Source organism: Microtus oregoni, unplaced genomic scaffold (assembly GCF_018167655.1).
Source record: "Microtus oregoni isolate MIOR12 unplaced genomic scaffold, Mior012 000099F_ref0000060, whole genome shotgun sequence".
Taxonomy (NCBI): domain Eukaryota; kingdom Metazoa; phylum Chordata; class Mammalia; order Rodentia; family Cricetidae; genus Microtus; species Microtus oregoni.
The window spans coordinates 245,479-260,443 of NW_024544712.1; the positions used below are offsets into that span (position 1 = coordinate 245,479).

The following is a 14,965-nucleotide window of genomic DNA, read 5'->3' on the forward strand; positions in this document are numbered from 1 at the left end:
CCCTTATACACTGCTGGTAGGGATGTAATCTTAGTACATGTTCTACATATTATGTTGTTAGACTCTTTCACTGGCTTTTGTGAATATTTATTTATTTATTTTTAAATATTTATTTATTTATTATGTATACAATATTCTGTCTGTATGCCTGAAGGCCAGAAGAGGGCGCCAGACCTCTTTACAGATGGTTGTGAGCCACCATGTGGTTGCTGGGAATTGAACTCAGGACCTTTGGAAGAGCAGGCAATGTTCCCAACCACTGAGCCATCTCTCCAGCCCGGCTTTTGTGAATATTTAATACATTTTTGTTTTGACAGTGTGTGTGTGTGTGTGTATGAACCTGTGAGTAAGCATGTGGAGAACAGAAGTCAATGCAAATGTCTTCCTCCACTGCTGATTTATTGGGTTGGAAATGTAGTTCAGAAGGTACAAAGCCCTGAGTACAATCCCTGGCATTACATAAACCAGGCTTGATAGCACACATCTATAATCTCAGCACCCTGAAGGTCGAGCAGGAGGAACAAGGTTAAAAGTCGTTAGGCTACGTAGCGAGTTTGAGACCAGCCTGGGCTACATAAGAGACTGTTTCCCAAGTGCTGGGATTAAAGGTGTGCCCCACCACCGCCTGGCTAGGCAGAAGCTTTTAATTTCATACAGTATCATTTATAAATTCTTAGGATTATTTCTTGTGTTATTAAATTCCTTTTTAGAAACTACATGCCTACGCCTGTGCCTGTATCTTAACATGTTTCACCTAAGTTTTTTCTAGACGTTTACGTCATATTTAAAGTCTTTGATCCATTTCAAATGGACTTTTATGAAAGGTGAGAAGTATGGATCTCTGATAAAATTTTAAGTTGAATATACTAGAATATTTACCAAAATGCATATTTTGGTATCAATTTGTCCTTTATGGGGGTTGTTTAGAGTGCATTTCCTAATGTCAAACTAAACAAAATGAAGAATTAGTGGGTATATTAGAACTATTGTGTAAAATCAAGATGAATTTTTTAAAGCTATTCTTAAAACTAGTTCATGGTCAGTACTTTTTGCTATATTGATATCAAGTAAGTGGCTCAATTAGCAAAAGCCCTTTACTTACAAAGCAAAACCTACTTTTTAAAAAAAGCATGTGTAGCCAGTTTACAGCAAATCTTTTTGGAAAGTATTTTATATTCATTATTATTTTTTAAAATAACTTTTCCTGCTGGGCGGTGGTGGCACACGCCTTTAATCCCAGCACTCGGGAGGCAGAGGCAGGCGGATCTCTGGGAGTTCGAGGCCAGCCTGGTCTACAAGAGCTAGTTCCAGGACAGGAACCAAAAGCTACGGAGAAACCCTGTCTCGAAAAATCAAAAAAAAAAAAATTTTCCTATGGTGGTTAGTTTTTTTGTCAAGTTGATGCAAACTGTAATCATCTGGGAAGAGGGAAACTTCAATTGAAAAAAAATTCAGTAACCAGATTGGCCTGGGAGCAAGCCTGTGTTGCATTGTCATAATTGATAATATATGTGGGAAGGCCCTGTTCACTGTGGTTCCATCTCTGCGCAGCTGGTTCTGGATTGTTTTAGGAAACAGGCTGAACAAACTGTGGGGAGCAATACAATAAGCAGCATTTCTTCATGGTTTCTGTATCAGTTCTTGCTTCTAGGTTTCTGTCTGACTTTCCTCAATGGTGTACTGTTACCTGGAAGTATAGGATAAAATAGATCATTTATTATCCAAGTTGCTTTTGCTCCTGATGTTTTATTATAGCTTTAGAAACCTAAGGCATTGTGCTTGTGAGATATACATTCAGAAAAATATATAGAATTTATACATATAGTTTTAAATTTTTACTATTTTATGTGTATGGGTTTTTTTCTGCATAAATGTCTGCTCATGTACCACATTTGTGCCTGATGCCCACCGAGGCTAGGAAGGGGTATTAGATTCCATGGAACTACCATTATAGACAGTTGTGAGTCACCATGTGGGTGCTGGGAATTGAACCCAGATCTTTTGGAAGAGTAACCAGTGTTCTTAACCTCTAAACCATCTCTTCTGCTCTCAAAAATTTATACATACAACACAAATGATTATAAAGGAAAATTCAGGAGATCGTGAGATGGTTCAGTAGATAAAAGTACCTGCTGTGAAGCTTGACAACCCACATTGAATTCCCAGTACTCACTTGGTAGAAGGAGGGAACTGACTCCAGCAAATTGTTTTATGATCAGCACAAGTGTGCAGATCCACTGAGCTATTTTACCAACCCCTTACTTTATTGTTTTAATACTCGCATTTCTATTTCTAAGCAATCTAGTTTTATCTGATTGTTGAATTCTCTCACCAGGGCTTCATAGTGAGACTGTCTATAATAAATGAGGGAGGAAGGGAGGAGCAGACTTCATCATTCCTTACTACATCATGCATTGATAGTATGCTACTAAGTTATATGCCTTGAATGACACAAAGTTAAAAATAATGTATGTCACTTACTTTCAAATGGCTAAACAAATGAAACAGCTGTGAGTATTCATGTACCAGTGCATGTGGAAAATAGACGTTGATGCGCATTGTCTTCTTTAATTGCTTGCCATCTTTTCTTTTTGAGGCAAGGTCTTAACTATGCCTTGGCTGCCTACAACTGTGTAGACCAAGATGATCTTAAATCTACAAGATCTGCCTGCCTTTGCCTCCTGAGCTGTAGGATTAAAGGCACATGCTCACACCCAGCCTTCTACTTTATATTTTGAGCCTAAGGCTTACTGATTTGGCTAGGCTAGATAGCCAGCACATTCTAAGAATTCTCCCTTCTCCAGCTCCCCAGCCCTGGAATTGCAAGCATGCATTGCTGCACCTGGCTTCTAAAAGGGTGCTGAGGATCTAAATGTAGGTGTCCATACAAGTACTTTACTACCAGAGCATTCCCCAGCCCCCTGAAATATTTTCATATTGAAAAAAAAATCCCAAACATATTTTTTAAAAAGTAGCAAAATAATATAATGAAACTTGTTCATGATGTTAACCTGGATTCCTAATTGGTAGCTGCTTTCTTTATGTCTCAGAAGATGGAGATGTGGTAAGTTTTTTGTTTGTTTGTTTGTTTGTTTTGGATTTTCGAGACAGGGTTTCCCCGTAGTTTTTGGTTCCTGTCCTGGAACTAGCTCTTGTAGACCAGGCTGGCCTCGAACTCACAGAGATCCGCCTGCTTCTGCCTTCCCAGTGCTGGGGTTAAAGGCATGCGCCACCACCGCCCGGCAGAGATGTGGTAAGTTTGGGGCTAGCCTAGTCTACATAGTTCTGGCAGACAGGGCTAAATAGTAAGATCCTGTCTCAGAAAAAGTGATAAACGAGTAAAGAAGACAATGCGCATCAATGTCTATTTTCCACATGCACTGGTACATGAATACTCACAGCTGTTTCATTTGTTTAGCCATTTGAAAGTAAGTGACATACATTATTTTTAACTTTGTGTCATTCAAGGCATATAACTTAGTAGCATACTATCAATGCATGATGTAGTAAGGAATGATGAAGTCTGCTCCTCCCTTCCTCCCTCATTTATTATAGACAGTCTCACTATGCAGCCCAGACCAGCCTCAAACTTTAGGTACTCCATCCTAAGTACTGATATTACAAGTGTACACCACCATACCTTGTATAGCGTAAACTGACTTTGATTTTTTATATACCAGAAGCTTTATAGTTGGATCATATGGTAGTTCTATTTTTAATTTTTTGAGGAACCATTGTATTAAGTCCCTTAGTGACTGGACTAATTTAAATTCCCCCATCTTCATAATTTGTTCTGTATTTTCTTTTTAACAATATATTTATTTTCTTTGGTGTGTGTGTGTGTGTGTGTGTGTGTGCGCGCGCGTGTGCACTACATGGGTACAGGAGTCCAGAGAAGTCAGAGGAGATTTTGGAACCCCTGGAACTGGAGTTACAGATAGTTGTGAACTTCCATGTGGGTTCTGGGAACTGAACTGGATCCTCTGTAAGAGCAGTAAATGTTCTTAAACACTGAGCCATCTCTTCAGACTTCTGTTCCATTTTGTTTATGATAGCCACTTTTGCTTGGGTAGGATGGAATTTTGATGTTAATTTTCCTGGTGACTAGAGATAATTGAATATTTCTTCATGTATTATTAGCCAATCTTAAAAAGAAATGAATACATTATGCCAAATGAAATAAAACAGACATAAATACTGTATGTGTCCACTTAAATGAATTATCTAGAATAAGAAAATTCAGAAATAGAGAGTAGAATGTGGATTGGGGGGTAGATGTGGATAAGATTTTTTTTTGGTAGTTCTGGCAATCAAACATAGAATTTTGTATTTGCAAAGCATACATCTCCTAGTAAGCCACATTCTCAGTCCCCTAAAAACTGCTTTTCTTCTGTTTTAGAAATTAGTTTTGTTGTTTGTCCATGCCAGCTTGGAACTCACAGGTTTGGGTGATTCTCCATCCTCAGCTTCCTACTTAACTAAGACTGTAGGTGCATTCCATAGCACTCAGTTGGATAGGGCACTTTTATAATGCGTATAGATTTTCGGTTTAAAATGATGAATCATTTTGGGAATGAACTGAATTGATAATAGGACCAGCAAGATGTCTCAGTGTATAAAGTGCTTACCATGCAGACAGCTCGAGTTTGGTTTCTGGAACTCACACGAAGGTAGAACTAGAGAACCAACTCACACAAATGATAAAAATTTCAACAAGTGACAATAGCACAACATTGTGACCATACACTTAAAATAGTTAAAATAGGAAATTTGATTCTACATATATATTACTACAATTAAAAAAACTACTATTAGATGATTTCTAGAAGCTTACACAAAAGTCTTATAGAAATCATGCAATTTTACTTACTATGTATAGCTAAGTGAATTCAGGATTTGGATACCTGTATTAAATTTGGTGGATTGAGCTGAGCTGAGAACTAGGTTTCTGCATGTGAGACTTACTGAACTATATGCCAAGTGCTGTATTAGTCACTGTAGCTATATTAAATAAGATAAGGCATAGTCCCTGGAGTCTTAGTTGCTAAGTAGTACAGAAACAAGAATAAACTTATTAAGAAAGAAGCAATTAAAAATCAGGTCCTTGTTTTCCCCTTAATGATTTCTCTTGTAGGGTGACATTAAATTATCTTTTTTCCCCTCCCTTAGATTGCTATGGGAATATATGACCACATAAAAGGAAGTGTTTTCTGAGAATTCTGATACCTGAGATGTAAGTGGACTGACTGAAGAGTGAAACAGGAAAAAGTTCAGTGCCAACCTTAGTTATAATGGCTACGGATTCTGGGGAGCCAACTAGCACAGAAGATTCTGAGAAACCTGATGGGGTTTCCTTTGAAAACAGGGTTGCTCAGATTGCTGCACCTCTGATTGTAGAAGCTAGAATGAAGGAAAAAACAAGCACCTTCTCTACTGCCGGGGAAACCATTGAAAGAAAGAGATTTTTCCGAAAGAGCGTTGAGATGACTGAAGATGACAAAGTTGCTGAATCTTCCCCTAGAGATGAAAGAATAAAGGCTGCAACAAACATTTCAAGAGTAGATAAGCTTCCTACCAATGTGCTGAGAGGTGGACAAGAAGTTAAATATGAGCAGTGTTCAAAGGCAACCTCAGAATCCTCAAAAGATAGCATCAAGGACAAAAATGAAAAGGAAATGGAAGAAGAAGCAGAAATGAAGGCTGTAGCAACTTCCCCTAGTGGCAGGTTCCTGAAATTTGATATAGAGCTGGGAAGAGGAGCATTTAAGACAGTATATAAAGGACTGGACACTGAAACGTGGGTTGAAGTTGCTTGGTGTGAACTACAGGTGGGTTTATAATTTTCTTGGCTTTATGAATTCCATGTTTAGCTGCCTTGACCGCCAGAGTAATCCAGGTTGAAGAAAAGTGAAGATCCCTTCTACTGTTGTCTAGAATTTATGTTCCTTTCTAATCTGTTAGGAGCCCATGGCAAACTTTTTAAAAATTATCTTTCCCTGTTTTTCCTTTTTTTGGCAATGCTGAGGATGGAATCTAGAGCCTTTTTACATCTTAAGCAAGTATTCTACCAGTGAGATATATTTCCAGTCAATTACTTTTTTTTTTCAAAGATTTATTTATTATGTAAAGTGTTTTGCCTGCATATATGCCTGCAGGCCAGAAGAGGGCACCAGACCTCATTACAGATGATTGTGAGCCACGATGTGGTTGCTGGGAATTGAACTCAGGACCTTTGGAAGAGCAGTCAGTGCTCTTAACCTCTGAGCCATCTCTCCAGCCCCAGTTACTTTTATCTTAATTTTTGCAGTGCTGGGAATAAACCCAGAGCCTTATACAAGTATTCTATTGTTGAATTATACTCTGCTTCTCTCTATCTAATTCAATGCTGGGAATAAACTCAGAGCCTTATTCAAGTATTCTATTGTTGAATTATACTCTGTTTCTCTCTATCTAATTCATTCATTTGCCTATTTAGATTATGATGGTTGGACCAAATTTGGGGCCTTGTACATGCTAAGCAAATGCTCTACCTCTGAACTATAAAAAGAAATATCCAGCCTTTGGAAATACAACTAATTTTCACTCTATATTTACCATTTTTCATTTGCCATTTTGAGACAAAGTCTCCAGTGTAGCCCAAGCTGGACCTGAATTCTGTATGTAGCCTAGGCTGGGCTCAAACTAATGTTCTTCCTGTCTCAACCTCTCTAATGCTAAGATCGTAGGCATATGCCCATCATGCTTGCTTTCCTTTCCTGTTTTGAAAAAGAAAAAGTCTATGTTGTGACATTCTTTGGGAAATTTTTTTATTAGTTTCAGGAAATTCCCCAAATTCTCATTCATATCTCATTTTAAGAACTGAATTTAAAAAATAAATAAAAAAAAGAGTTTATATGTCTCATTGGTTGATTGTTGCACTATATAATTCAGTGTATGATAGAAGTGTATTGAGTATAGTATCTACCTTTTTCTTACAAAAAACATGAAATTCAAATATTTTCTAAATAGTAAAGATTTTCTTAACTCTTTGAAAACTTCTATTGATATTCTGTCCTCATGCCTTTGAAATTTACAGCAATGTGAAATCACCAGAAGCTATAGAGGTTAGTTAGCTCAATTTGTTTAGTGAGGAAAAATTAAAGAAAAAAATGGGGAGAACAACTAAGTTACCAGATATTTTGTTCTATGATAGATTTTTTTTGTGTGAGGGAGACTGACAAATGAGGGAGAAAGCAGCATAGAAGGTATTAAAATGAGAATAGTTTCCAGCAGATGTAGGTCAAATATAAGGAGAACAAGCCTTGGTAACCTCAGTCAACTCATGAGAAAGTTCAGTGTTATATGGGATGCTTAAAATTAAGATTGGGACTGGGATTATGGCTCAGTTTAGTACACAGTGCTTGCCCTAACATGCATGAGCAAAGCTTTGAGTTCAATCTCAGCACACATATACCACATACCTGTAATCCTGGTGCTGGGGAGGTGGGGGCAGGAGGATTAGAAGTTCATAGACATCCTTGACTACGTGAGACCCTTCCGCAAAACAACAGCAACAAAACCAACAATAGAAACAGAAAACAAACCACAAAATTAAGATTGAATAAAGACAGTCACTAAGTATAGGTTGCTTTTAGTTATTTGTTGCATAGGCTTTTTATAAAAAGAAAAAGAAATTGGTATGTGTAGTAGGTTGAATAATGACAACTCAAAGATGTCCATGTCTTCATCCTTAGAACTTTACATTGTTAAAAGTACCTTTGTAGATGAGACTATTAGAGATGGAAGTAGGGAAATTATTTTGGTTCATCTAATTACCAGTGTTTGTAAGGAGACAGGTAAGTTGGCAATCATTTGAGAAAGATCTAAGAATCGAGGCAGAGTTTGGAGTGATGCTGTTACAGGACTTGGGTCACCAAGTCAAAGGATGCAGATAGTCTAGAAAGCTGGAAAAGGCAAGGAATTAAACAGTTGCCTAGGGTCCCCAGAAGAAACAGTGCTCTTGTCTGAATTCTAATCTAGTGTGATTCACCATAGATTTCTGATTCTCATTTCCTCAAGATAATATGTCTGTATTTTGATCCACTAAGTTTATGCTAATTTGTTAGTATAGTGATAAATTAATACAAGCTAATAACAGTTGTCATTATTTTTTTGGTTTCTCAACAAATACACTCCTTGCAATGTGCCAGACTTATACTATGTGCTCTAGACACAAAAAGCAGACATAGCCAGATTTCATAAATCTTATAGTAGGAGTTTATAGTCAGTATAGGAAGAAGCCTTGGAGATTAGCGTTAGCAAAAGATGAAAGGGTTGTTAAATATGGGTTTGTTCAAAGGAAATGAGAGGTTAGAAGTAGAAAAAACCAGAAGTACTACTCTCTTACTACATCATTTTTCTTTCTGCATTTATTTTCAGGTGATTTTCAAGTTACAAAGATATATTATAAACTAAAATATTGAACTTAACCAGAGTATCTCAGTTTCCCCACAAAAACTCCTCTTTTCAGTTCTATGATCATATTCACGTTTCTATACTGTGTTTACTTACATGTTCTCCCTCCTCTTTAAGTTATTCCTTGAAAGGGTACTAACAGTTTCTCCCTTCCCCTCTTCTCTTTTTCTTTCAGAGATGAGGTCTCACTGTATAGTCTTCAAAGACCAAGAACTCATTAAGTAAACCATATTAAACCACAATTATAAAATCCTTTTGTTTATTAAATGCTAGTATTAACAACATGCATTACCGTGGTTGGCTAGCTAAACTCCACATTTTTGGCAAGATTACCACAAAAGTGATAACTCAGTCTGTGATAGCAGGGGATACATGGTGTTGCTACATATTAATGGTAGTGTAATTTTGACCTCTTGACTACAGTATTATCTGCCAGATTATTCTTACTATAAAGTTATTCTTTTTTCTTTTTAGATTAGTATGTATCTTTGGAGTATGTACTTTGACACTGTAAAAAGTACGCTAAGAATTTAAATCACTAATTTTTGGTGCTCTCTGGTGTGTTTACATAGGTAATCTACAGTGTAATTATGGCATTCTGGGTTTGTTTCTTTTTTGTGAGATTGATCTGAAACTTGCTGGCCCAAGCTGGCCTTGAACTTTTGATCCTCCTGCCTCAAATAGCAAGTTTCTATTTCCTATTTTTCTTCTATGTTTATCAATTGCCACTATCTCTTAGCTTTGTGTGGTCTTTCCTCACTATGCTGTTAAGTTTCTGAAAATTTAACTATAGAGGAATTTGTAGTTGAGGTGTTTTAGTATAGTTAGTAACAATGGGATTATATACTTTGCATTTATCATAAAATTAAAATTTAATTGAACACTTGTATAAATTCTTACTATTTTAGGAGAGATGGCTCTGGTTAAGAGCACTGGCTGTTCTTCCAGAAGTCCTGTAAAAAAGAAAAAAAATCTTACTTTTTTATTTAATTTCGGCAACAGTTATATGAGGTAAAGATTATTATTTCCAGATAGCAGATCTGAGGTTTACACACATTAAGTAACCTGGTCAAAGAGTGTATTCCATCATTTATAGTTTTATGTACATGTGTCAAAATTATGATACTTGGGCAGTGATGGTGCAAGCCTTTAATCTCAGCACTTGGGAGGGAGAGGCAGGAGGATCTCTTTGAATTCAAGGCCAGCCTGGTCTACAGAGGGAGTTCAGTGCTACATAAAGAAACCCTGTCTTGAAAAAAACAAAAGAAATGTAATTACATGTTTTTCCCCTTCCTCCAACCCCTCCCATTTCCTCCCTCCCTTTCAAATTCATGCCCTCTTATTTATATTACTACACATATAAATATATAAATGTAATCTTCTAAATCCATTTGTATTGTTTATATGCATATATATTATTATCTTTAAACTTAGCATGCCAAGTTGTGTTACCATTGTTCAGGTCTTGTTTAGGAATCCATATTGTTGAGATTTCAAGGGTGTAGTCTCCCTGTCATATATAGAAGACAATATGGTATCACCTTCCTAGTTCTCCGGCTTTTACAATCCTTTTCTGCCCCTCTGTGCTGTTCTCTGAGCCTTCAGTGTTATGTTATAGATGTAGTAACTGGGACTGGGCACCACAAAGTCAGTTGTTCTCTGTATTTTGACAAGTTCCTGCTTTCTGTAATCATCTCCATCTGATGCAAAACATAAGTTATTTTTACTGCACGGTGGTGGTGTACATCTTTAATCACAGCACTCAGGAGGCAGAGGCAGGCGGATCTCTGTGAGTTCGAGGCCAGCCTGGTCTACAGAGCGAGTTCCAGGACAGCTAGGGCTATTACACAGAGAAAGCCTGCATCAAAAAACAAAAACAAACAAACAAAAAGCTTATTTGATGAAGAATAAGAGCTCCACCCACTCTTAAGAAGGGCTTAGAGGTCTAAATCTCTGCCTCCTCTTTCTTACTTTTAGGTGATTTCTCACAAAGTTACCTAGGCTAGCCTCAAATTCCTGGGCTCAAGTGACTCCTATGCTATCATTCTAAGTAATTGAAACTTCAAGACCACAAGTGCTCACCTCCTTATCAGGTTTCCCAGCCCTCTTTTATGTTAAGTAATTTTTTTGCATGTTTTTTCCCTCTTGTTTTAAAATTTTTTTTATTGATATTTATCGAGCCCTACATTATTCTCTGCTCCCCTCCCTATCTCTCCCTTCCCCACTTCAATACCCCCCTAAGGTCCCCGTGCACCCAATTTACTCAGGAGATCTTGTCTTTTTATACTTTCTACTTCCCATGTAGATTATATCTATGTAAGTCTCTCTTAGTGTCCTCATTGTTGTCTAAATTCTCTGGAATTGTGGCTTGTCGGCTAATTTTCTTTGCTTTGTGTTTAAAACCATATGAATGAGTACATGTGATAATTGCTTTTCTGTGTCTGGGTCACCTCACTCAAAATAATGTTTTCTAGCTCCATTTTCCTGCAAAATTCAAGCTGTTGTTTTTTCCTGCTGTATAGTACTCCACTGTGTGAATGGACCACATTTTCCTTATCCATTCTTCAATCGAGGGGCATTTAGGTTGTTTCCAGGTTCTGGCTATGACAAACAAAGCTGCTATGAACATAGTTGAGCACATGTCCTTGTGACACGATTGAGCATCCTTTGGATGTATACCCAAAAGTGGTATTACTGGGTCTTGAGTAAGGCTGTTTCTTAATTTTGTGAGAAATTGCCATACTGACATCCAAAGGGATTCTGCAAGTTTGTATTCCCACCAGCAATGCAGACATGTTCCCTTTTCCCCACAACCTCTCCAGCAGAAGTCATCAGTGTTTTTGATCTTGGCCATTCTTACAGGTGTAAGATGAAATCTCAGAGTTGTTTTGATTTGCATTTCTCTGTTGACTAAGGATATTGAACATTTACTTAACTGTCTTTCAGCCATTTTAGATTCATCTGTTGATGAGTTCTCTTTTTAGGTCTGTACTCCATTTTTTTTTATTGGATTATGTGATCTTGTGGTGTCCAATTTCTTGAGTTCTTTGTATATTTTGGAGATCAGACCTCTGTCTGATGTGGGGTTAGTGAAGATCTTTTCCCATCCTGTAGGCTGTTGTCATTTTGTCTTGTTGACCGTGTCCTTTGCTTTACAGAAGCCTTTCAGTTTCAGGAGGTCCTATTTATTAATTGTTTCTCTCAGTGTCTGTGCTGCTGGGGTTATATTTAGGAAGTGGTCTCCTGTGCCAATGTGTTCAAATGTACTTCCCACTTTCTCTTCTATAAGGTTCAGTGTGGCTGGCTTTATGTTGAGGTCTTTGATCCATTTGGACTTGAGTTTTGTGTATGGTGATAGATATGGGTCTATTATCATTCTTCTACATGTTGATATCCAGTTATGCCAGCACCATTTGTTAAATATGCTTTCTTTTTTCCATTTGATATTTTTTGCTTCTTTGTCAAAAATCAGGTGTTCAAAGAGTGTGGATTGATATCCGGGTCTTCTATTCAGTTCCATTGGTCCTCCTGTCTGTTCTTAAGCCAATGCCAGGCTGTTTTCAGTACTGTAGCTCTGTAATAGAGTTTGAAGTCAGGGATTGTGATGCCTCCAGAAGTTCTTTTATTGTACAGGATTGTTTTGGTTATGCTGGGTTTTTGCTTTTTCATATGAAGTTGAGTACCATTCTTTCGAGGTCTTTGAAGAATTTTGCTGAGCATTGCATTGAATCTGCTAAAAAAAACTTTTTTATTAAAGAAAAATGCCAATAATATTTTAGATGTATAAAAAATTAATATTAGGGTTTGAGTGTAGTCTGAGTATGGTACTAGAGGACTTGCCTCATATATTCAAGTTTTTGGATTTAATTTTCAGCATTGAAGGGAAAAAGAAGATAAAATAGCAACACGATGGAAAATGAGGGTCTACTACTCATCTTAAGAAAGAAACACAGAAATAATGCTTGTAAAGCTTAGGACATGCTTGAGTATAATAAGCAGTAGTGGTAAAATGCTGAAGAAGTTCTTGTTCAGGAACGTTCATTGAGCTGGACATAGTAGTAGTAGTGCCTTTAATCTCATCACTTAGGAAGTGGCCAACCTATGCTGCAGAAAAACTAAAAAAAAAGCAATGATAGGAGACTTTGTATATAGGTAGTATTTTGAAACCTTTGTACTATATATTCTTTTTTTTTTTTTGGTTTTTCTTGACAGGGTTTCTCTGTGGCTTTGGAGCCTGTCCTGGAACTAGCTCTGTAGACCAGGCTGGTCTCGAACTCACAGAGGTCCGCCTGCCTCTGCCTCCCGAGTGCTGGGATTAAAGGCGTGCGCCACCATCGCCCAGCCTGTACTATATATTGTTACCTGAACAAGTTATTTTATATAACTTTAATATCATTGTTATTTCTTTCACATTTGAAGGAATAGATCCATGTAGCCTGATCTGGTTTTGAAGATCATTTTTGATATTTACATTAAGAGAGTGAGATTATAGTGAGATTATAAGATCATAGTTTACCTTTCAGAAAAAAATGTTCCTAATTTTGGATGTGACTCATGGCATATATAGTTCACTGGGATGAGGAAGGCATGGCTGTGGGTCCAGTTCCTGATTGATGCTGGAAGGCAGCTTGGGAAGCAGAGAACAGAGGAATGAGTGATCCTCAGGTGGCTTTCTCTTTTTTCTCTTTTTATCTGGTCTGCACTCCAGCCAATTGGATAATGTATCCACATCCAGTTTAGGTCTTAACTTGCTCAGCTCATTTTCTTTATAATCACCCTTTACAGGCATATACAGAGGTGTGTTTATTGATATCAGTGTGTGTTTAATCTGATCAACCGTAAAATCAAAATTGACTATTGTAATTCCTCTCTTGTCAATTTGATACCCAAACACATCACTTTTAAACCACAATACTTCAAACATGTCATATTTAATAATGTAAAATATGTTTAGTCCCTTGCTAACAGTCACCAAAATCTTGACAGTTCTAACATTGTCAAAAAAAAAGCCCCAAAAGTAGCCAGGCAATGGTGGCATATAACTTTATCCTAGCACTTGGGAGGCAGAGGCAGGTGGATCTCTGAGTTCGAGCCTAGCCTGGTCTACAAAGAGAGTTCTAGGACAGGCTCCAAAGGTACAGAGAAACTGTGTCTTGAAAAGCCCCCAACAAAACAAACAAAAAAAACAACAAAACAAACAAACAAACAAACCCAAATGATATAGTCTCTTTCGAGACTCAAATCAGTCTCTTAACTATGATCTGCAAAGTAAAAAAATACAAATTATATAGTTCTACCATACAGTGTCACATGTCAAACATTCCAGTTTCTAAAGAGAATTCTGATTCTTAAAGAAATATAACAAAGATCAGACCAATGCAAGACCAAAACCTAGTAAGGCAAACACCAAACCCTGTAATTCTCTGTCTGATATCCAGGGCTCATGGTTGCTTCATCTGGGTTCTAACAGGCTTGGGAACTCTGACTTAACTCAGTAGCTTGTAGCATTCATAGCCTGTTAGTGGGCTCTGTTTGCCTCTCACATCTCCAGTTCCTATTGAAATATAGGCTTCACCTTCACAACTTCATGAGCAGAACACCTGACACTGCTATGAGTTTCCTGGCATCAGCAGCTTTTGGAGCCAAGGCCTCCCCAACATTTCAATTTTTGTATGCCTACAAAGCCAAGTAGATACACCATGTAGATAATGCCAAGATCCTACTGGGACAACAGCTTCAGTAAACTCTGTGTGCCTTCAGGCTGCACCTGGGAAAGCACTTCCCTAGGTAGCTCTGCTAGAGCAGGGTGCCCTGGAAGCAGTCTTAGTTCAGTCACTCCCTCTTAAATATATGTTCCTTATGTTGAATAAAATACTTATGGTGATTAATCATGTTGCTGTTAGTCTAGATCTCAGAAAAGGTTTTATGTATATTTTTACTATTCTACATAATAAAATTGATTAAATATTTAGCTAACATTTATAAAAAAGATAATATTCTTTTTAATGTACTGTGGAGTAGTTGAATTTTGTTTGATTTGAATTTTCATCTATTTACTATCCATATAAATTAGCAAGTATGACACTAAAACTTTATGCTTATTGTTTTTTTATGATCTAACTTTGGAACAGCAATATTTATGGCTCATTTCCATAGACTAGATTATTTTTTAAGATAGAATCTCCCCATTACCTTCGGCTGACCTCAGAATTTAGTGTTCTTTTGCCTAAGCCTTCTCAGCACTGGGATTACTGGCATGTAGCACCATAACGAGCCTTTAGATTAGCATTTTAATGGCTCTGTGCTCTGTTAGCTATTACTACTCTCTAGTTTGCCTTTCTTGCACCAAAAACTCTCGTTATTAATGACAGGTGGTTTATTCTATCAAAATCATTACCTAGTGTCTGTGTGTCTCTGTATGATCAAAGGAGGATTACAGTAGTAGCTGAAATCTCTACTAAAGTACTTCCCTTTGAGTTTGGTGCTAGTTTACCACATTTTCTGTCCCCTG

At 37.3% G+C, this 14,965-nt stretch overlaps 1 protein-coding gene across 1 annotated transcript in view; it reads left to right on the forward strand.

The window, feature by feature from the left end:
• Positions 1-5,291: 5,291 nt before the first annotated feature.
• The window catches only part of LOC121443086 (serine/threonine-protein kinase WNK3-like), a 99,373-nt gene continuing 89,699 nt past the window's right edge, over positions 5,292-14,965 (forward strand). The window contains 1 exon segment of the mRNA XM_041644771.1: positions 5,292-5,828. Within this exon segment, the coding sequence (XP_041500705.1) occupies positions 5,292-5,828 (537 nt within the window).